The sequence below is a fragment of the Salvelinus fontinalis genome, chromosome 39 (assembly GCF_029448725.1).
Source record: "Salvelinus fontinalis isolate EN_2023a chromosome 39, ASM2944872v1, whole genome shotgun sequence".
NCBI classification, from domain to species: Eukaryota; Metazoa; Chordata; class Actinopteri; order Salmoniformes; family Salmonidae; genus Salvelinus; species Salvelinus fontinalis.
Genome location: NC_074703.1, coordinates 7,923,455 through 7,945,714, shown reverse-complemented (window position 1 = coordinate 7,945,714; position 22,260 = coordinate 7,923,455). Strand labels below are relative to the sequence as shown.

Genomic DNA, 22,260 nt, shown 5'->3' with positions numbered 1-22,260 from the left:
CTCAGTCATTTTTAAAGTCCTTAAGACCACCTGGAGGCCATGTGAACTGAGCTGTTTCACTGAAGGTCAAAAATAATGACCTGTTAACAGTTCTCTCCTCTTCTTTCCTCTCCCCATATCCCTCTGCCCCTCCTCCTCTCTCACCATCCACCACTCCTCTTTCCCGTCCACCTTTCCTTTCCATCCCCACTCCCCTCTCCTTTACACTCACTCTCTTCCCCTCCATCCCCTCCAAATCTTCACGAACCCTGGCTAACAAGTTGAATCAGCAATACAAAATTGGGTTTAATTATTTATTTACTAAATACCTAACGAATCACACAGAATGACATATACACAGAATGAATCATACCTTGATTACAAATTATGTCATAAAGGAAAACGTCCCTAGCGGACGGAACAGATTTGACAGCTGGTTACACAAAGAAAAGGGGGTTGGGTTTGAGTGAAAGAGCGGGAAGATTGATAAACAAAGGGAGAAGCTATTCCCTCTATCGGGCCGTAGGCAGCTACTCTATCATAAATACAGAATCTTATGCATTCTATATTACCGCCCATTTTGAAAAGGATAATGCAATAATTATTTACTCTGAGCTGCGCTTCAATAGGTTGGTGGTAGATGGAAAGCCGTGTTGCCCAACAGAGTCCTTTGTTCTTTAAAGAGTGTCTCTGGTGGTGAACGGGATACGTTGTAGTGTTGTCGTTGTGTGGTAGACGGGATACTCTGTCTGTCCTCTCCTAGCCCACATTTACAGCGGCCGCTGCTAACTCAACGGCTAGGAGGTATCACTTCTGTAGCGAATAAGAGTTCAAAGTTCATACCATTCGCAACCAAAGCTCACGCTGAGGTTGGCTTCGTTCTGTAGTTATTATCTGAATCCTTCTGACATCGGACCGTCGTCCTAATGTACACGGAACCAGAGGTTACATTTTCGTCAAGGGCTTATATAGTGGAGGGAGAGAAGGGTGTGCTTCATAGTTTATAACCCCTGTCTCTTCACAGGGGCAGGCCACTGATTGAGCAGAGCTCTAATCTTATGAAAACCCAATTCTCTCATTTGGAAGCTAAAATTACATTTAATCTTTTCACAAATAGTTTCATTTAAATTGCACAACAATTCCATGTGAATCTGATAACTATAATGTGTAGACTTTCCCAGATACAGTTTATGTCGCCCTGTCATCAGTCATAATGTCTCAGATGACAACCGAACTGACATCATATTAATTAAGTACCAATGCATATTTTCAACTGGTTCTATTACCGAAATATGGTTCCTTTCCCTCCACTTGTTTGATGTTCCCAGGGGGGTCAAACCTTACCCACAGGCCAACGTCATGACAGTATGATCTCAGTGTTTGTATTCGTGGCCCTCTACCCCGAGGCTTCATCCAAGACCTCCACACAGTGCCAAAGACCATGACCCACCCTTCTTTTTCTCTGTCTGACTCCCCTCCTCCCCCTAGATATGATTAAATGCATAGAGAAAGAATGAATAGAACTGGAGTCCCCATTCAAGTCAATGATTCCTCTGTTCTATTCATTCTATTTCTATGCATTTAATCCTATCCGATGGGCGAAATCCAGATAGATCACTTTTGAAAAACTGGCCCTGTATTTCAGTTGAACCTTTCCTGACCCTACAAAAAAGTAAGAAACTCGACCAGAATCTGAATCAAAGACAGTACAATGACAACCTTTTAACAAGTCGCTTAACTCAACAAGTAAAAATACCATGTCAATGTTACCTGCTTTTGTATTTTGAGTGTGTGTTTTTATGGTTCAGTTTGTTGGGTTGGTTTCTGAGGGATTTTAGACAGTCGTACTGATACCTTGGTCATGACCAATGTCTATGTGGGTGGTCCTTCTTTCCTTAACTTGGAGAAGGATAATTGAGATGGGATACGGCTGGAATGCTGCACTTCCCATTACAGACGAAGTCTTACTAGCTAAAGTTCAGCCATTTTACCGGATCCCTTTGATCTGAGCCGTGCATGATAGGCTGAGTGGGAGGGAGAGAGAGAGAGAGAAAGAGTTAGAGAGAGAGAGCATCTGATGCTAGCATACATTGGGTGGAGGCTGAATGCAGGAAGGCACAGCAGTCCTTTGTAGATGTTCCTTGTTCTATCATTCATCAGATCTGCTTTCTTTTTCTACCCTCGATACAATCATTCATCAACGACCATATGCCCACACTGAGATCTCTGCAGCATGTGTTGTTGAAATAATTCAACGTTGTTGAGATAATTCATGGCTGTTGATACAGTGTAGTTCTTAGAGTGGTAGTCTGGATACGTCACCATTCATGTACGCTTTATGGAGCTAGTAGAATTCATTGACTCTGGTCATCGTTGGTCTATATACCATTAACACTATGGCTTTAGATCAGTAGCTAGCATGAACTTTGCAATGCTTTGCCTGTCCCCGGGCCATAAAGGGGCAATCCACAGTTGAAACAATAAGCCTACATAGTGTTTGTTTACATTGACTTTGTTTACAAACATTTGAGTTAACAAGCTGATATTTGGGGTTCTGATGAGGTACGCCAGTTGAACTAAGGTCAATGGGGCATTTCTAAGTTATGTTCTCCAAGAATCAATCATTACATATCATTCAGTTATAAGTCCTTGTTAAATGTCCAGTATGCCTCCTTCAATGCATCCGTCTAGCTTTTCCCCGCCACACAGCGACCAATGAAAGGACTGGATGGGTGGAAGCAATGTTTCCTCCAATTAGCTTGAACTGATCCAGTTCCATCATTTCTGTAATGACGCTTGTGAAAACGTTCTATGAACCAAAGCTGCATAAAGCATTGTGAATTTGTAGTGCCTTATCTATCACACCCATAACACATTCATAACAGCTGTAGGCTGTTTACAACAACTTACATGTCTTTAAATGCATTCATTATGTCCTAGTCATATTTCTCTGTGTACTCATCTCTGTACTGTAGAAAGTATTCTTGAAAGCTCTCCCTCTGTCTTGCAGTCCAAGCGACACAGAGCTCTAAGTGCTCAGCTCCGACTGCACCTCACAGGTCTGGAGCAGTAATCTGAACTATTTAAAGAGTATTAAATCCTTCACATTAGCCTTTGGACTAAAATAACACACACACCAGGGTGGTTAGGGTGACATGTTAGTCAGACAGACCAACCCTGAGCCCAGCCGGAGAGGGAATTATAGACCTAAAGTAGATGTGACACATGGAGGGTAAACCAGGGGATGGGGAGAACTAGGAACTAAGATCCCCCTCCTCGGGGGGGGACAACGGACAAGGTCCCCTTGTCCCTTTTGGTTACGTGTAAATAAGTAAACCGACCCAATCAAGAGATGGGGGGTGAAGGGGGAGGGTGGACTGAATGCTTGTGTGGGATTAAACAAAGGCAGAGGGGTAGTCGGCTGTGTTAAATTAGTTTGAATTTCACCAAAGTAAAGAAAGAGAGATAGAGGGAGGGAGAAAAATGGAAGAAAGAAAGTTGGTGAGAGAAAGGCAGAGAGTAGCGGGCGTTTTTGAACTGAGCCCTGGAGGACCTATCATTACCAGATGGTACTGAATGGGAGCCTGCCAGCCTAGTCACTGCTTATTGCCTTAACTCTGCCTCTCTCTCTCCCTCCATTTCTCGCTCTCTCTCCTTTCTTCCCTCCACTCTCCTCTTCTTTTCTCCATCGCTCTGTGACTGTTCATTTTGAAATTTTCCTCTCTTTTCTCTCCCTCTATTTCCAGCTGTTTTTGGAGCGCGCTCTCTCTCTCTTTTGCTGGGGGAAGTTCTCTCCACCAAGTGTCTCAATTTAACAGGAGCTCCCTCCCTCTCTCTCTTCCTCTCTCAGCCCCTTCCTCCTCCCCTTCGCCCGTGACAGAGCACACCTGCTTGGTCTTGGCTGCGCGCGCTCTCAGTGCAATTATCGCTCGGCCCCTTGCAGCACAGTGCAGAAGGCTCACAGTGATTCAGCCTATAGCCCCAACTGGATATTTGGAAGGAAGACCATCTGACCTCGGCGCACTCTAACTCTCTCGCTCTCTCTCCCACACTTCTGAAGAGCACAGGTAGGATAACACACTGATAGATAGAGGGGATGGATATTGGGGGGGGAAACTCGGGAAGGACTGGATTATAGGCCTGGGGAGTGTGGGAAGAGAGGGGGATTGTGAGGGGAATTGTTAAAAGGGATTTGGAATTGGGGTTCTTGTGTTTCAGGGGTACCAAACGTGCAGACTTGGTTAGTAAAATGGTGATGCTGTGCTTGTGGTTTGAGGTTTTCTAATGGCTTGGTAGGTTCTGTGATGTGGATGCTCTTTTGATGTTCCTTCATTCCTTAACTCTATCGCCAGACTCTGTGTGCATTTTGTGGTTGAACTGGTCATGAACGGTTGTTCATTTCAATGCTTTTGCACATACATTCAATTAGAATGTACGACATGAGTCATCCCAGACATATCATGAAAGTGATGCGTTTGTGCATGATATTGCAAATTTGTTTTGTGTGGGCGTAGGGTTAGTGTGTGTGTGTGTGTGTGTACATGTGTGTGTGTGTGTGTGTGTGTGTGTGTGTGTGTGTGTGTGTGTGTGTGTGTGTGTGTGTGTGTGTGTGTGTGTGTGTGTGTGTGTGTGTGTGTGTGTGTGTGTGTGTGTGTGTGTGCGTGTGTGTGTGCATGTGTGTGTGTGTGTACATGTGTGTGTGTGTGCGCGCTCCCTCTAAACTAGATGCGTGGCCAGGTCTTAGTCTCACAACAGGACTGGCTTAGGGAGGAGAGACCATAGCTAATTATTCCCATACCAGACCATGTGATAGCCTACAGAATGATGAAGACAGCACCAGCTATAGGGAGGGGGTGTGGTGCTACTGTTGATGCTAGCACTTCACTCCCATGCCAATGTATTAGAAAACCCTACCCTATTTATCCAAAAGAGGATACCATGTTATCTTTCCTTGACTTTATTGGTTTATCCCTCGGCTAGCGGTTTTTAGTTTTTTACCCCTCAAGGCACTTGAGCAAGTGAGCTGTTTTGTCAGTTAGTTGGCTTGTGGTTGTACATGTGGTTTTCCCTTCCATCAAACTGTCCAGTGTGTTTGTTTATGGTTTTACATGCATTCAGAGGTGTTGTGGGCAGAGGAATAGAGAGAAAGAGAAGAGGTTTCTTTGATGTGAAGTCCCTGGAGAGTTTTCTCTCCTCTCTTGTCAGTAACTGGCCCTGGTGGAAAACCCATTAAGTTTACCAGTGTCCTTTTCTTCAGTTGTAGCACTTTAATGCATTGCTGTCTCTCTGTTGTACTCTCCCTCTGGCCCTTGGAGATCCTGCAAGTGAAATGAACACACAACAACAAGGATTTCTTTGTATTGCCTCAAGACATTACAGTTCCCTTGCAGCAGTTCATCAGAATGAACCCATCCAGGGCATTTTAGACTAAAACAAATCCATCTGAAATGGTTTATTTAACTTGTTGTACTGTTGTTCTGTTTCACATCAACATTAACGCACCGTTTCAGACCGCCTCGTGACCACTCTGCTTTGATGGAAGCGCTGCAGACCCAAATCGCCCAGGGCAACCAAAATTAAAGGGAGGACCTGCTTTGAAGTCGAAGAAAGGGGAAAAGAAAAAGCAGTACCTGGCAACCCAAAGCCTTATTAATCCACTAACAGTACAGCTTCCTCTATCACAGAGAGATATGACTGATGGCTTCCCTGCAAGACACCGCAAAACTCCCAGCTAACTGCCAACATCCTCCAACACAGAGGGAGTTTTTTTACAGGGCTGAACTGGAGTTGGAGTACAGAGGGGAGAGGAAGGGATTATGAGTTGGAGGATGGACAGGACTTGTTTTCCTAGTCCACCCCTAGTCCTCTCCACAACCTCAACCTAAACATGTTGTGGCATGTTGATGGAGTCGTTGATGTTGAAGTCTCGTTTGTTTGGACTAACTTGTACAGTATAGTTTGGTTAGCTCTGTATTAGAAAAGTAAAAGATGGGTCTTTAGAGGCCCCGCGTTGAGCCCAGGGGCCACGTTTTCCCGTCTGGACTGTAACTGTCCAGGCCGAGAGAGAACAATAAGCTGAAAGATGGACGTTAGCCACAAATGATTTTTTCCCTCATTGGAATAATATAAAGTTCCATTCTCCAGCAGTGCTCTGTCCAAAAAGCAAATTGTACTGCCAAAGGGTCGAAGAAAAAATGTCTCAATCTATGGGAGATGAAGGGAGAGGGAAAAGAGAGAGAAAAGGAGAAAGAGAAAAATAGTAGGTTGGGCAGCAGAGTAGATGTTCAATACAGGCTGTAGATAATACAGGCTGTAGACAATACAGGCTGTAGACAATACAGGCTGTAGACAATACAGGCTGTAGACAATACAGGCTGTAGATAATACAGGCTGTAGACAATACAGGCTGTAGACAATACAGGCTGTAGACAATACAGGCTGTAGATAATACAGGCTCTAGATAATACAGGCTGTAGATAATACAGGCTATAGATAATACAGGCTGTAGATAATACAGGCTGTAGATAATACAGGCTGTAGATAATACAGGCTGTAGATAATACAGGCTGTAGATAATACAGGCTGTAGATAATACAAGCTGTGGATAATACAGGCTATAGATAATACAGGCTGTAGATAATACAGGCTGTAGATAATACAGGCTATAGATAATACAGGCTGTAGATAATACAGGCTGTAGATAATACAGGCTGTAGATAATACAGGCTGTAGATAATACAAGCTGTGGATAATACAAGCTGTAGATAATACAGGCTGTAGATAATACAAGCATGGATATATAAATGTCAGCCATACAATACTTCTCAATGAACGGTTCAAACGTGGTGTAACCATTCACTGGCTTTCTCCTACAATGGTCCAAAACAGCACAGAAGCTTCAGGGCTTTCTGCGGTCTGTCAACGATATATGTGTTTTTATGACCTGATTTCTGAATATCTCTGGAGTTCTCCCAAAGAAATGCAATGCTCGCAGACGTTGGTCTTGAAACGGATCCAGGGAGAGTTTCTGGGTTTGACGTGGGGAAATCACTCTGTTAGGGAACTATTGTGACCACTGAAGGGGTTAGTGATGCAGGCATTTCCTGTTGACAAAGCGCTGGTATATTATCTGTAGTGCCCAATCTGCCCATCTGCCCAGTTACTTCTTGGATGGATCTCTGGTTTTCTCCCCATATAGATAAACTCTCTTGAACTCAGATGTCTTTGGAAATGTCTTTAGGGAAAAAACAATGACAATTGGAGACCCGTTAGTAGGATTTCAATATGGAAAGTCAGACCAATCACGCAGACAGACAAACTGGGTCTTGAGGACTGGAAATGGTTCAAACTGTCTGGGTATCTGCGTCTGGTTGGGGAGGGGTTGACACGTTGAGTTGTTGATGGGTTTAAAGGGGGCACACATGTTTCAGACATCTCGTAGCCTTGTAAATACATCCCATGCATTCGTTACTGACAGGCCCTCCGGAGACAGAAGACTGAGACCCTGGTCAAGGAGAGTTGGAGTAGAATGGAGTCATGGAGGGTAGAGGTAGTGGTAGGGGATAGGAGGGTTGGAATTGTTGTCTTGAGATCTGTCTCCTGTCAGTCACTCAGACACAAAACAAGTCCAACATACCGTCTCTGTCATCCTCTCGCAAATGCTGCACAAGTTTGGAAAGGTATGAGTATGGGTTGATGACCTACATACTGTACATGTGGCATGGATGGAATACAACTGCATGGTGTCCAAGAGAGAGAGAGAGGAGAGAGAGAGAGAGAGAGAGAGAGAGAGAGAGAGAGAGAGAGAGAGAGAGAGAGAGAGAGAGAGAGAGAGCGAGAGAGCGAGCGAGCGAGCGAGCGAGCGAGCGAGCGAGAGAGAGAGAGAGAGAGAGAGAGAGAGAGAGAGAGAGAGAGAGAGAGAGAGCGAGAGAGAGAGCGAGAGAAAGACGGAGACAGAGGGAGAGAGAGACAGAGACAGAGGGAGAGAGAGAATCAGAGGGAGAGAGATGGAGAGAGAGAGAGAGAGAGATGGAGAGAGAGAGAGAGATATGGAGAGAGAGAGACAGAGGGAGAAAGAGAGAGAGAAACAGAGAGAGGGAGAGAGAGAGAGAGATGGATGGAGGGAGAGAAAGAGCGACAGAGAGACAGAGGGAGAGAGAGAGAGAGAGAGAAATGGAGAGAGAGGTGTGGAGGGAATAATGAGACAGATATGTTACATGGTGTCTCTACTCTAATCTGCTTCCTGCCTGAGACTTGTCAGAAGTGTGTCCAGATTTTTAGAGAAAGTGGAGAGGGAGGGAAGGAGGGAAGGAGAGAGGGAGGGAGGGGGGTTGACAAGGCTGCTGCAACGAAAGGAAGTGTCAACCCCCACCCCTCCTCTCAGAGAGAAAGATCAGACTTGCTCTGACAAAACACAGCCCTCAGGCCTTACAGAGAATGAGAGGAGGAGGAGGAGGAATGAAAGGATGAGAGGGTGTCTTTTGACTGCTCCTACCTTTCCACCTTTCGATTATTGAACACAGGCAGTCAGACACACACATATACACACACACACACACACACACACACACACACACACACACACACACACACACACACACACACACACACACACACACACACACACACACACACACACACACACACACACACACACACACACATAGTATGAAGACACACATACACACACACACACACACACACACACTCTCACACACACACACACACACACACACACACACACACACACACACACACACACACACACACACACACACACACACACACACACACACACACACACACACACACATAGTATGAAGAGACATACACACACACACACACACACACACACACACACACACACACACACACACACACATAGTATGAAAACACACACACACACATGGTATGAAAACACACACACACACACAGTATGAAGACACACCTCCTTTTACACATTTTATCGAGGACACAAACTTTGAAGGCTGGAAAATAACCACTAAAACTCTCTAGATTCAATTGGACCCCGTAATATGTGTCAATTTATAGTTGACCATCAAATCTTCTCCGGATAGACGTCATTGTGTCGCTATTTACGTGTTTGTTGTCAATGGTATCGCTAATCAATCTCGTTCTAGTAATCACAGTGATGTTGACCAGGTGACACAAGGTGACTAACGTACGCTAATTGTCACCTCATTAAAAGACAAATAATTGATAGGTTAGGTCCGCTTGAGTGCATATGAACAGTATCTGGCCCTGTTGCCTTTGCTACTGTAACAAGCAGACAAAAAGATGGCTCTGACGTGATTTTGGGGGGCATCAACAGAACGGCACGAATGGTGATAGAGTTCAACAAACGTGCCAATGTGCAAAAGCATCTTGGTGGGCATTGCCCAGTACGTCAATGAGACTAACTCAACTTGAGTGGTAAACCACACTGTAATGTACCACACTATACTGCCCATTCAAGTTCCCTAAGCCATCAAACAATATCCAGATCAATAATTCTTATCGATGTCAAGTACATGTTTTACTCTGCAGTATACACTAGTAAAATAACCACGATCATATCAAATCAAATCAAATGTTATTAATCACATGCTTGGTAAACAACAGGTGTAGACTAACAGTGAAATGCTTACTTATTGGCTCTTCCCAACAATGCAGAGGGATAGAAAATAAAGAAATAATAGAAAAGTAATCAAATGTATTAATAAAAGTAAGAATAAATGCACAATGAGTAAGGATAACTTGGCTACATACACAAGGTACCAGTACCAAGTCGATGTGCAGGGGTACGAGGTATTTGATGTAGATATGTACATATAACTAAGAATAAAGTGACAGATAATAAACAGTAGCAGCAGCGTATGTGATGAGACAAAAAAGTAACTGCAAAAAGCTATTAGCTATTTAACCAACTATATCGAATGGTCCTTAGATCCCCGACAACTTCTTCCCGGAGACTTTACCCTACAGCAGGGTCAACTACAACACTGTGTGGTCTAGATACCTAGACACTGACTGAACCCATGTAAGGCCTTCACTAACACACTTTGCATTGTGCACCTCAGCCCTCAAAGCCTTTCATATACAGCTGTCAACAAACAGTGTAAAGCCCTTTGCAATTAGTCATTAGAAGTGCACTGAGAACTCATTCATAGGATCCACCAAAACAAAACATCAATTAGAGAGAGAGAGAGCGAGAGAGACACACACACACACACACACACACACACACACACACACACACACACACACACACACACACACACACACACACACACACACACACACACACACACACACACACACACACACACACACACACACACACACACACACACAGAGAGAGAGAGCCTTGCTGGCCCAATAGACATTGCCAAGCAGTTGTCTGAAGACGGGAGATTGAGGAGAGAGTGCTGACGGTGGCAGGTTTTTTCAAAGTGGTTTAGCAGAGGATCGGCTCTGTCGTGGCGTGGCGTGCCGCGGACACAGCCCTCTAGGTTCACACACAGACTTGCACTTCGAAGCATGTTTTTTTAGGGCCGTCTGTGATCTAACCATTGGAGGCTCCAGGTGCACCATGGGTGCCTCGCCAGATCAGTTCTTTATGCTTGTGAAGCTGTACCTCCACCCTCTCTCCTCTCCCCTCCTCTCTCCTGGATATCTTTGAGGAAACTACTGATGAAAGAGCCAATGCCTGGGGCTCAGTGGGACGTCTAATGGGATGTGTCTGCCTGCACAGGTTCAACCAAACTGTGACAAGCTCCCTTATGCATTACTGGTCTCGTGGCATCGCTCAGCCTCTCTAGAATACAGATTAGTTAAAGAATGGAAATGCATTCATTGCAGTTAGGCTACTACACCTTACTACTAAATGGACTGGAATCAAGATCTTGATTGACATGGTTTGCATGGTTTGCAAGCTTCAAACGTTTCCTTATTCACATTTTTCTCACAATTGTGTCAAATCCTTATCGTACTTTGCCTGTACACATGAGCTAACCTAGACATGCATGTCAGTTTTGATCATTACTAGCACCACATTGGATGTGGCGTTGTTCGGTTAGCATATTACCAACCAATCAGCAGGTAGTATTATACAGTTGTTGCTAATGTGCCAGTACAGGAGTTCATTAGCGGTCTTATAGTGTTTAATAAAAACATGACTGACAGATCTCCCTCTTCAAGGAGATTGGTATCTCTTCCCTCCTGCTCTGCTTTGTTTTAATACGTCTCAGGAATGTTTATTATCACCTAGAAATGGGAGGACACACAGGAGGCTGATTTTAATATGAATTCCTCTGTGTGTGCGTGTGCATGTGTACGTGTGTGTGCCTGCCTGCATGTACCTCCAGCAGTGGCTAACGTCCAAACGCTGAGGAGATCAAGATCAATGCTTAGTGGTTAAGGACTATATGGGTCGTTCCACCAATTCAGTGCTTTTTAAGAAGTGTAACTATTTTTTTTTAAACGTGTGATTTCATCTTAAATCAGCCATAAATCTCCTTGTGACAGGGGGAATGGAAGTGTGTCGTGTGCAACAAGGAGTGACAATCATAAAACAAAATCAATTGTTGTAACATTTCTAGCATGTCTATCTATGGGTAACAGGGTTGACATGTTATGTGCACAGAGGGACGTGTCAAAATGCAGAATCTTTGCACTTTAGCAAGTCTTTATCATATAAAAAATTGGATTTATTGTATTTTCATTTAATATAACAGGCTTTTAAAATGCACTATTTTTGTGGAATGACCCTTACGCAAATCAGTACAGCATTCCTTCCTGCTATCTCTATTTGGTTTCCTGCTCTCAGACCAATGGAGGTTTAAAAAGACGAACCATCTTGGCAAGACAACTAACAGGGTATTATGGATTCCCCTACATATTGACTTATAGATAAATTAAACCTCGAGCCAAGATTTGCCCTGTTCAAAGAGATTGGACCAACATGTTCTTGTGCTCTACTGTTCAGCTAAGATTGGATCTGTTTTATCTCTGAGTTTCAACACATTTCCACAACTCAGATTGGCACAACTCAGATTGGAAGGTTGTGAGTTCAATCCCTGGCTGAGTCATAACAAAGACTAAAAATGGGACCTGATTTGTCTCGCTTGGCACTCAGCATTGAGATAGAATGGAGGTAAGGCTCTGTGATAGACTAGCATCTTGTCCAGGGGGTGTACTTGTACATCAAGCTGCCTCACGTTACAGATGATAGACTAGCAGCCTTTCCAGGGTTGTACCTCCTACATCAAGCTCCCTCACGCTACAGAAACAGCAGATAGGCTCCTGCCCTATGAGTCGTTCCAGCTCGAATAAGCCAAGGCTCGTGCAAGGCTACTTAATAACATGTTTCCATAGGCTAAGGCTCAGTCCTCCATGGACAATAGAAGTCAGTCACAGCATAACAAGTAAAATCCAATTGAATCCTTGTTTTCTTCGTCCACCCATATTAAGATGAGCAGAGGCATATGCCACACAGTTGGAACCCATTCCATTTCAATCCATCAACCCTTCAATTTTGTCATACATTTTTTTTCATGAAATTGATCCCAGATACAGTATGCTCGGAGAACTCTGTTCCCATTGAGTGCTGTAATGTAGCTCTGTCTGTCTGTGTGATGGCTGTGGGTTAGACCTATAATTACCCTGCATGTTCAGAGAGAGCCGCCGTCAGGCCTGATCCTGTTCCCATTGACCTGACGCCACCCTAAGAACCGGACACACACACACACACACACACACACACACACACACACACACACACACACACACACACACACACACACACACACACACACACACACACACACACACACACACACACACACACACACACACACACACACACACACACACACACACACACAGTCACCTACCCAGCAATCTGTCTGTCATGCAAAGGTCCAGCAGACCCGCCTCTCTCTTTGGTCCCAAAGTAATTGAAGGGGCGGTGTGTAACCACAAACATCATGAGCCGAATAATAACACTGACCCTGAACCAGTTGGAGAGAACTGAAAATACAGTACAGTAATCGGGCTGTGTTTGTCTGGGCTTGGACTACTGGGTCAGTTTGACTGGACAGAGTGGGTTTTGTGTGACTGGACTGGCCAGAAGGCTTGAGTGGGTCAAAAATGGTGGGTCAAAAACTGGAATGGATGACCATTGCGGTCATGACTTGTCGGTCAGAGAAGAAGACTAGAAGATTTCTCACAGTATATGGCTGGTTTTCTATAGTCTTAGAGGGCCTTGAAATGGAGAGAGATAAACAAGGAAAACAGTATAAGTACAAATTACTTTCCTGTACAATTATACAGTAATCAGTCATTGGTTTGACAAGATGTTTTTCACAAATCGTTACCATATTAATATGTATACATACTTACTGTTTCTGCCCTGTGAAAGTGCACATACACTTGGTACAGCCTTGGTGGTCCCCCATTTTACAGATTGATACATTTCCCAATGTTCTTAGCTTTGCCCTGACCTCTCCTCTTTAACCTTTCTTAGGTAAATAGGCCATTCTCCCCCTTCTGACCTGTTACAAACCTAAGCAACTCCAGGTGCTTGGCCTTCTAGCCTATAGCCTCCTACCTCTGACCTTTACCCGCTCTCCTTTTCCCTCTCTCCATGTCACCCCCACACACACTTCACAACCCTTTACTTGAATGAAAGGTTGGCCTCTTTCTATCCTTGCCATCTTAGGGAAGGGATCACTGCCACTACCTGGCTTTGGAACCCAGGTGCATGAGTTGATGAGCAAACTGAAGGAGACAGGAGAGTCAGCAACGCTTGGAGAACAATGGAATACAATAAAACAGCTTCTTTATTGCTAAAAGTAGAACACCTTAATTAACCTCTCACCTCTGCCCCCATCCTTTACCACCTCTAAGCCATGACTTTTTCCCTCCCCCCTAGGCTCCCGGACAAAGGCACCATGAGGTCAGCCTGTCTCTCCCTGCTCCTGGTCACAGCGTGCTGGTCACTGCCCTTCCGCCAGTCGGGCTTCCTGGACTTCATGATGGAGGATGAGGCGGGCTCTGGCTCGCCAGAGGTGCCCATCGACCCCCGCGTGGACATCCTCACCATGCCCGAAGGACCCAAGTGCCCCTTCCGCTGCCAGTGCCACCTGCGTGTGGTGCAGTGCTCCGACTTAGGTGAGACACTCTCCCAGTCAATTCTATTTAATATCATAACAGTATGTACTTCTGTCATTCAATGTGTTTTCATGAGCTGAGGTCAATTTGTCAGTGTAATACAGACAACCTGTTGCATCAGCTCTTCTCTCCCTCTCTTGTCTAACTGAGGCAGTCCCTTAGTTTACAAGATACATCTTCCTGGTTCCCAAAGAGGTGTTCCCTCCATCTGGGGACCTCAGAGAAATGTTCAAAGAGTGTCTGGTGTTTGATCTACCCATCAACAGCTCGTTAATTGGCCTAAAAGAATATCGCCCCAGTCTGACCACTTTAAACGCTCTCAGATGGTGCGAATTTCACGCTCTTCCGCGACGATGACATAGTTTTGCTGGGACGTTGGCCTTTTTCTAATGTTCCTAATTGTTTTCGCAGACGCAGGGATATAAAAGGTTAGCGGGGCTTGGGAAAGTCTCGAACTCACCCCGGTTTAACAAGCCCAATGTTCTAACGGTTGTTTTTCTCTCCGTCAGATCGCTCCTTTCTCCATCCCCACCGGAGGCAAACGAACTCTGACACGAATTAGCCTGGCGCTCTGTTTCCACACGATTAAAATGATTTACTTGATCCTCTTAATTGTTTGCGAGATTATCCTGTTTATTTGCTTCATTCCCCCTTATGCTTTGGCCTGACTCATCTCTAGGACTACTGCTCAGCCAAGGGAAGTCACTGACCCAGTTGTTTGGCTGTAGCTTATATAGCCTGTATAACTTTGCAATTCTTCTCTTCTCTATGAGTTTGGTTCGTTTTTGGGCTTTACTCTTGTTTTAAAAGGGAGGAGCAGGGAAGGAATACTGGAGACAGACAAAGACAGACTGAGAGATACAGATGGACTGGGATGTATACACAGAGAGGAGAGAGAGAAGAAAGAAAGAAACAGACAGACAGAAAGAAAGATACTGTGAAAGAGAAGAAGGGAGAGGGACAGAGAAAGAAAGGAGGGAAATCAAGGGAACCGTGAGTTCCAGTGGAGGAAGAGAAAGACACAGACTGACCCACGCAGCCAGACAGACAGACAGAACAACTCCGACAGACAGATGGAGAGACTAATGATCAGGAAAGGGCTGGTTCCATTACCTCACCGAGTCCTGTTAGCGTTGAAAGTCTCCCAGGAGCCCCAGAGTTGGATCCTCATCTCCGGGACCGGCCCCTCTGGCCTGGAGACCGCATCTGTTCCCCAGACCTGCTGGCACACACACAGGCCTGAGAGGGGAGGGGAGGGGAGGGGAGGGGAGGGGAGGGGAGCGGAGGAGGCTCGATTGGTTTCCTTTCCATCCAAAGTCACCCCCTTTTACAGTTAGAAAACTGTATGAAAAAGGAAAAGTTAGCACAAGGCCTTATTTCTGCAGGCGTCCAGCTGGCGGTGCGTGCTACAGTTATCAAATGTGTATGTGCAGAGATGAAGCAGGAAGTAGTGCAGAGGCTTTTAGTCTAGACATTCACCAGACGTAGTTACAATACATTTATTTAAAAAATATGTTTGGCAATTACTCTACAGGCATTGTGGTGGTCAGGGTTGGGTAGGTTACTTTCTAAATGTAGTCCGTTACAGTTACTAATTACCAGTCCAAAATTGTAATCAGTAATGTAACTTTTGAATTACCCAAACTCAGTAACGTAATCTGATTACATTCTGTTACTTTTAGATTACTTTCCCCTTAAGAGGCATTAGAAGAAGACAAAAATGTATGTTACCAATTGAACGACATCTATAACAGGATAAATCAGTGTTAAAGTATACAATTTTACTTTATGGGTTGATTATGTTGGCTTCTTCTAACCCATCGCTTTCTACTACATATAATAATATGATTAAATTATATCTTTACATGAAAAACCAAAGTCTATTAGAATTCCAGTCATTCCAATAAATGTTATACCCCTTGATCGTTAAGAATAGGACTTGGAAGTATAGATTAGCCAAATTGTTTTACCTGAGCATGACCCTAAAACTAAGGACTTATTAGCGAGCCCTACTCTGTTGTTTATGATTTTGTTGTCATGGAGGTCTAATTGGGATCGTTGATTCGAGTTTAAAAAATAAATGCTGCGCTCATGGAATGGCATGTTTTGAGCACTACTGAAAGGTGCTATTTATATGTAAAAAATGAATGCCATATGCTGCATTTTTTGTTATAGGCCTATTGTTTACCTTTTTGTTGATGACACTTTGATATGTTAATAATATTCAGCTGTTTAAAGGGCAAATCCACAGATGAAACAATAACAAAACGGCTTCCCCGCCTCTGTTTTGGTTAAAAGCTGAGGGATGGGCCTGGAGTGATATAACCATTCTCAGATTAATACAACAACAACAAAAAATGTAATCATGTTATGAGGCTATACAGTGTTTGTTTACATTTATAATGTTTACAAACAAGCTTATATTTTGAGTTCTGATGGGGTACGACAGTTGAACTAAGCTCATGAGGCATTTCTAAGTTATATTCTTCAAGAATTAATGGACATACTGTATATATAATTTACAAGTCCAAAAATGGATGGAGCAACTACAGACTGCCCCTTTAAGTATATCAAAAGTGTGCAAGTTTGAGCATGTGTCGATTAGGCCTATGGATTTATTATTTTTTTTCAGCATGAATTAGATTGAGCAATAAAAGCCCCACATTTATTCCATAAGGGTGGATTCGCACTATGCAGCTGTTGCAAGGACACATTTTTCACTGGCTGTCCACTGGTTTCAAAAACAATGATTGATAGACAGCTTAAACTTCTTGAATTCAAACATTATTGGGTTCAGATACACATTTAGATTTGTGAACTGTCACGTTCCTGACCTATTTATGTTAGTTTTTGTGTGTTAGTTGGTCAGGACGTGAGGTTGGGTGGGCATTCTATGTTATCTGTTTCTATGTTGGTTTTGGTTTGCCTGGTATGGCTCTTGATTAGAGGCAGGTGGTTTGCGTTTGCCTCTAATTAAGAGTCATATTTAGGTAGGGCATTCTCACTGTTTGTTTGTGGGTGATTGTCTCCTATGTCTGTATGTACGTTCGTACCACATGGGACTGTAGCGTTTGTTTGTTTCGTTTTGTTTCGATGTCGTCCGTTTCCTGTACGTAAGTTTATGTTTAGTTATGTAAGTTTATGTTCAGGTTTCGTTCAACGTCGTTTTCTTGTTTTGTAGTTTGAAAGTGTTTTGTTTCGTTTCGTGTTGCCATCATATTGTATAATAAAGATGGCTTATTTCCCAAAGCCTGCGTTTTGGTCTTCAGATCCCTCTCTCCTCACCTCATCCGAGGATGAGGAGAGCGTCACTCATTACATGAACAGCCATCCACAATCCGTAAGGCGCAAATAGCTAAATGAGAGAGCAGCAGTGTGATTCACATTAATGCGCTAAGTAGAGATCAATAATAAGTGATATCCGTATCGCCGTAGACTACACCACTGCTGTCATCCTTACCTTCAAACGTTTATTCAAGTTGTATGATCTTTGGATGCTGACAGCAGTCGTACCATTGGAAGACGTAGCTTGGACTGTAGCCTACAAAAGCCTATAAAAGCCTTTTCCCTCGATCCATCAAACACATTTGGTGTGTCATCATAGTGGTCTCTGACCTGTGGTCAGACTCACTCAGGGGGAACAAATTTATACTTGCTCCTTTTGTCAATGTTGATTTAAATGACACTGAGAAAAGAGAGAAGTGTTAAAGATTTACTTTTTCAAACATCCTTTCTGAATTAAAAAGTAATCCTCAAAGTAATCATCTAGTTTTTCAAAAGTATCTGTAATCTGATTACAATATTTTTGCTGGTAACATAACAGATTACAGTTAATGTTTTTTGTAATCCCTTACTCCCCAACCCTGGTGGTGTACTATCAAAACAGCTTCCTTTCTTTCTGAGTTAGGAAATTAGGTTTTATGAACACAAGACTCTTCATAAAAAATGCTAGGTTTCATTAAGGTTTAGATTAAAAACAGGTTGATGTTACAGTCGTCAAAGATCTTCATCCGACAGGGAGATAATGTTCCCAGTTGCCTTGAACTATCCTATCTAGGAGAGTTTGATTTACTGGGTCCCTATGTGTCAACAGGTGCTGTGGATGACAGAAGCCCTTCTTTTTCCCAATTGCCTGACTGGAATGAGTCATTACTAGTATTGCTGACAGATGTAGCTACACTGTGCTGCTGTGAATGGACAACGTCATGGAAAACTCACGCTCAACTCAGGGACAATCAGACCCATAATGACTGAACAGACCTTCCCCTCACAAGGAGAGAAAGTTACTGTACACCCCCCAAAAAAAGGATTGCATGGCTGGAAATTGCATAAACGTTGCAATTAATGATTGGATGTGCTGAAGGCATGAGGGCGAGAGGCCAGGGCAGTGCTTGGTATCACATTAATTTGTCTTTCATTGAAATTGCTACAATAAAGGACTATGTTGGCATTCAGCTCCTATTTCTCTAGTCTGCCACTTGTCAAGAGGTCATGTTACAGTGCCAGTATCTCAACAAGAACAGAGCGTACTATCTCAATCTCTGGTTTCTCTCACTTACTTATGTATCAGCCAAGCCGACTTTCTTCAATGAAAACATAATCTGCAGAGCACTGAGACGATCTGACCAGCCATTTTATCCGTGACATTGCTATGGAAATGCTCCCAAGTTTGAACAAACTAATTCACATAACATATTTTTTTAATTGATTTTCTTACTTTTAATGGAAGATTCAAATCAAATTGTATGAGTCACATGTGCCAAATACAACAGGTGTAGACCTTACAGTGAAATGCTTACTTACGAGCCCCTAACCGACAGTGCAGTTTAAAAAATATATGGATAAGAAAAAGAGATAAAAGTAACAAGCAAATAAAGAGGAGCAGTAAAAAATAACCAATATACACAGGGGGGTGCCGGTACAGAGTCAATGTGCGGGGGCACCGGTTAGTTGAGATAGTATGTAAATGTACGTAGAGTTAATTAAAGTGGCTATGCATAGATGACAACAGAGACCAGCAGTGGTATGGAGACGGGTGGGGGGGGGACAATGTGAATAGTCTGGGTAGCCATTTGACTAGATGTTCAGGAGTCTTATGGCTTTGGCCTAGAAGCTGTTTAGAAGCCTCTTGGACCTGGACTTGGCACTCCAGTACCGCATGCCGTGTGGTAGCAGAGCGAACAGTCTATGACTAGGGTGGCTGCAGTCTTTGACAATTTTTAGAGCCTTCCTCTGACACCGCCTGGTATAGATGTCCTGGATGGCAGGAAGCTTGGCCCCAGTGATGTACTGGGCCGTTCGCACTACCCTCTGTAGTGCCTTGCGGTTGGAGGCCGAGCAGTTGCCATACCAGGCAGTGATGCAACCAGTCAGGATGCACTCGATGGTGCAGCTGTAGAACCTTTTGAGGGTCTGAGGACCCATGCCAAATCTTTTCAGTCTCCTGAGGGGAATAGCTTTGTCGTGCGCGCTTCACGACTGTCACGGTGGCTTCACGACTGTCATGGTGTGCTTGGACCATGTTAGTTTGTTGGTGATGTGGACACCAAGGAACCTCTCAACCTGCTCCACTGCAGCCTCATCAATGAGAATGGGTGTGTGCTCGGTCCTCTTTTTCCTGTAGTCCACAATCATCTCCTTTGTCTTGATCACGTTGAGGAAGAGGTTGTTGTCCTGGCACCACACGGACAGGTCTCTGACCTCCTCCCTATAGGCTGTCTCGTTGTTGTCGGTGATAAGGTGATACTGTTGTATCATTGGCAAATTTAATGATGGTGTTGGAGTCGTACCTGGCCGTGCAGTCATGAGTGAACAGGGAGTACAAGAGGGGGCTGAGCACGCACCCCTGAGGGGCCCCTGTGTTGAAGATCAGCGTGGCGGATGTGTTGTTACCTACCCTTACCACCTCGGGGTGGCCCGTCAGGAAGTCCAGGATCCAGTTGCAGAGGGAGGTGTTTAGTCCCAGGGTCCTTAGCTTATTGATGAGCTTTGAGGGCACTATGGTGTTGAATGCTGAGCTGTAGTCAATGAATAGCATTCTCACACAGGTGTTCCTTTTGTCCCGGTTGGAAAGGGCAGTGTGGAGCGCAATAGAGACTGCATCATCTGTGGATCTGTTGAGGCGGTAAGCAAATTCGAGTGGGTCTAGGGTTTCTGGGATGATAGTGTTGATGTGAGCCCTGACCAGCCTTTCAAAGCACTTCATGGCTACAGACGTGAGTGCTACGGTAATCATTTAGGCAAGTTACTTTAGTGTTCTTGGGCACAGGCACTATTGTGGTCTGCTTAAAACATGTTGGTATTACAGACTCGGACAGGGAGGGGTTGATAATGTCAGTGAAGACAATTGCTAGTTGGTCAGCGCATGTTCGCAGTACACCTCCTGGTAATCCGTCTAGTCCTGCGGCCTTGTGAATGTTGACCTGTCTAAAGGTCTTACTCACATCAGCTGCAGAGAGCATGATCACACAGTCTTCCGGTACAACTGGTGCTCTCATGCCTGTTTCAGTGTTATTTGCCTCGAAGCGAGCATAGAAGTAGTTTAGCTCGTCCGGTAGGCTCGTGTCACTGGGCAGCTTTCAGTTGTGCTTCCCTTTGTAGTCTGTTGTAACGGTCCTGACCTGTTTTATGTTGTTTTTGTATGTGTTTTTGGTCAGGGCGTGTGTTTTGGGTGGGCAGTCTATGTTTTGTATTTCTAGGTTGGTTTTTGTGTTCGGCCTGGTATGATTCTCAATTAGAGACAGGTGTGTATCGTTTGTCTCTAATTGAGAGTCATACTAAGGCAGCCAGGGTTTCACTGGGGTTTTGTGGGTGTTTGTTCCTGTGTCCTCACAGGACGGTTGAAGGTTAGTCACATTTGTTGTTTTGTAGTTTCGTAGTGTCTTGTTTGCTGTTGTCATTAAAAGATGGCTTATTTCCCTCAATCCGCATCTTGGTCCTATCCATGCTCCTTCTCGTCTAAGGGGGAGAACAACATTGACTGCCTTTACAGAAACACCCACCATAACAGGACCAAGCGGATTGAGGAGAGAGAAAAGGAACTACAGCAATGGGGAAAAGAGGAATGGACTTGGGAGGAGATTCTGGACGGAGAAGGACCCTGGGCAGAGCCAGAGGAGTGTCGCCGCCACAAAGCGGAGCTGGAGGCAGCAAAAGCGGAGAGGAGGTTTTATGAGGCAAAAGCAAGGCAGAGCGGCTGGAAGCCCGAGAGGCTCACCCAAAAATTCCTTGGGGGGGGGTTAAAGGGGAGTGTGGCGAAGCCGGGTTGGATACCTGAGCCAACTCCCCGGGCTTGCCGTGGAGTAAGAGGGCGTCGTACTGGTCAGACACCGTGTTATGCGGTAAAGCGCACGGTGTCCCCAGTACGCGTGCTTAGCCCAGTGCGGGCTATTCCACCTTGCCGCACTGGGAGGGCTAGGTTGGGCATCGAGCCGAGTGCCATGAAGCCGGCCCAACGTATCTGGTCTCCAGTACGTCTCCTCGGGCCGGCGTACATGGCACCAGCCTTACAGGTGGTGTCCCCGGTTCGCCTGCATAGCCCAGTGCGGGCTATTCCACCTCGCCGCACTGGCAGGGCTACGGGGACCATTCAACCTGGTAAGGTTGGGGAGGCTCGGTGCTCAAGAGCACGTGTCCTCCTTCACGGTCCGGTATATCCGGCGCCACCTTCCCACCCCAGCTCAGTACCACCAGTGCCTACACCACGCACCAGGCTTCCAGTGCATCTCCAGAGCCCTGTTCCTCTTCCACGCACTCTCCCTATGGTGCGTGTCTCCAGCCCGGTACCTCCAGTTCCGGTACCACGCACCAGGCCTAGAGTGCGCCACGAGAGTCCAGTGTGCCCAGTTCCTGTTCCCCGCACTCGCCCTGAGGTGCGTGCCCTCAGCCCGGTACCTCCAGTTCCGGTACCACACACCAGGCCTATAGTGCGTCTCAGCCGGCCAGAGTCTGCCGTCTGCCTAGCGCCAGAGCCGTCCTGCCATGACCAGCCAGAGCCGTCCTGCCATGACCAGCCAGAGCCGTCCTGCCATGACCTGCCAGAGCCGTCCTGCCATGACCTGCCAGAGCCGTCCAGCCAGGACCTGCCAGAGCCGTCCAGCCAGGACCTGC

The 22,260-nt window shown here is 45.1% G+C and overlaps 1 protein-coding gene across 1 annotated transcript in view; it reads left to right on the top strand.

Annotated features, from left to right (window-relative positions):
- Positions 1-3,574: 3,574 nt before the first annotated feature.
- Positions 3,575-22,260, top strand: part of LOC129838310 (decorin-like) — a 34,340-nt gene continuing 15,654 nt past the window's right edge. Inside the window, exons 1-2 of the mRNA XM_055905217.1 lie at positions 3,575-4,046; positions 13,913-14,151. Of these exons, the coding sequence (XP_055761192.1) occupies positions 13,932-14,151 (220 nt within the window). The 5' untranslated portion in view covers positions 3,575-4,046; positions 13,913-13,931. The remainder of the gene's footprint in view (positions 4,047-13,912; positions 14,152-22,260) is intronic.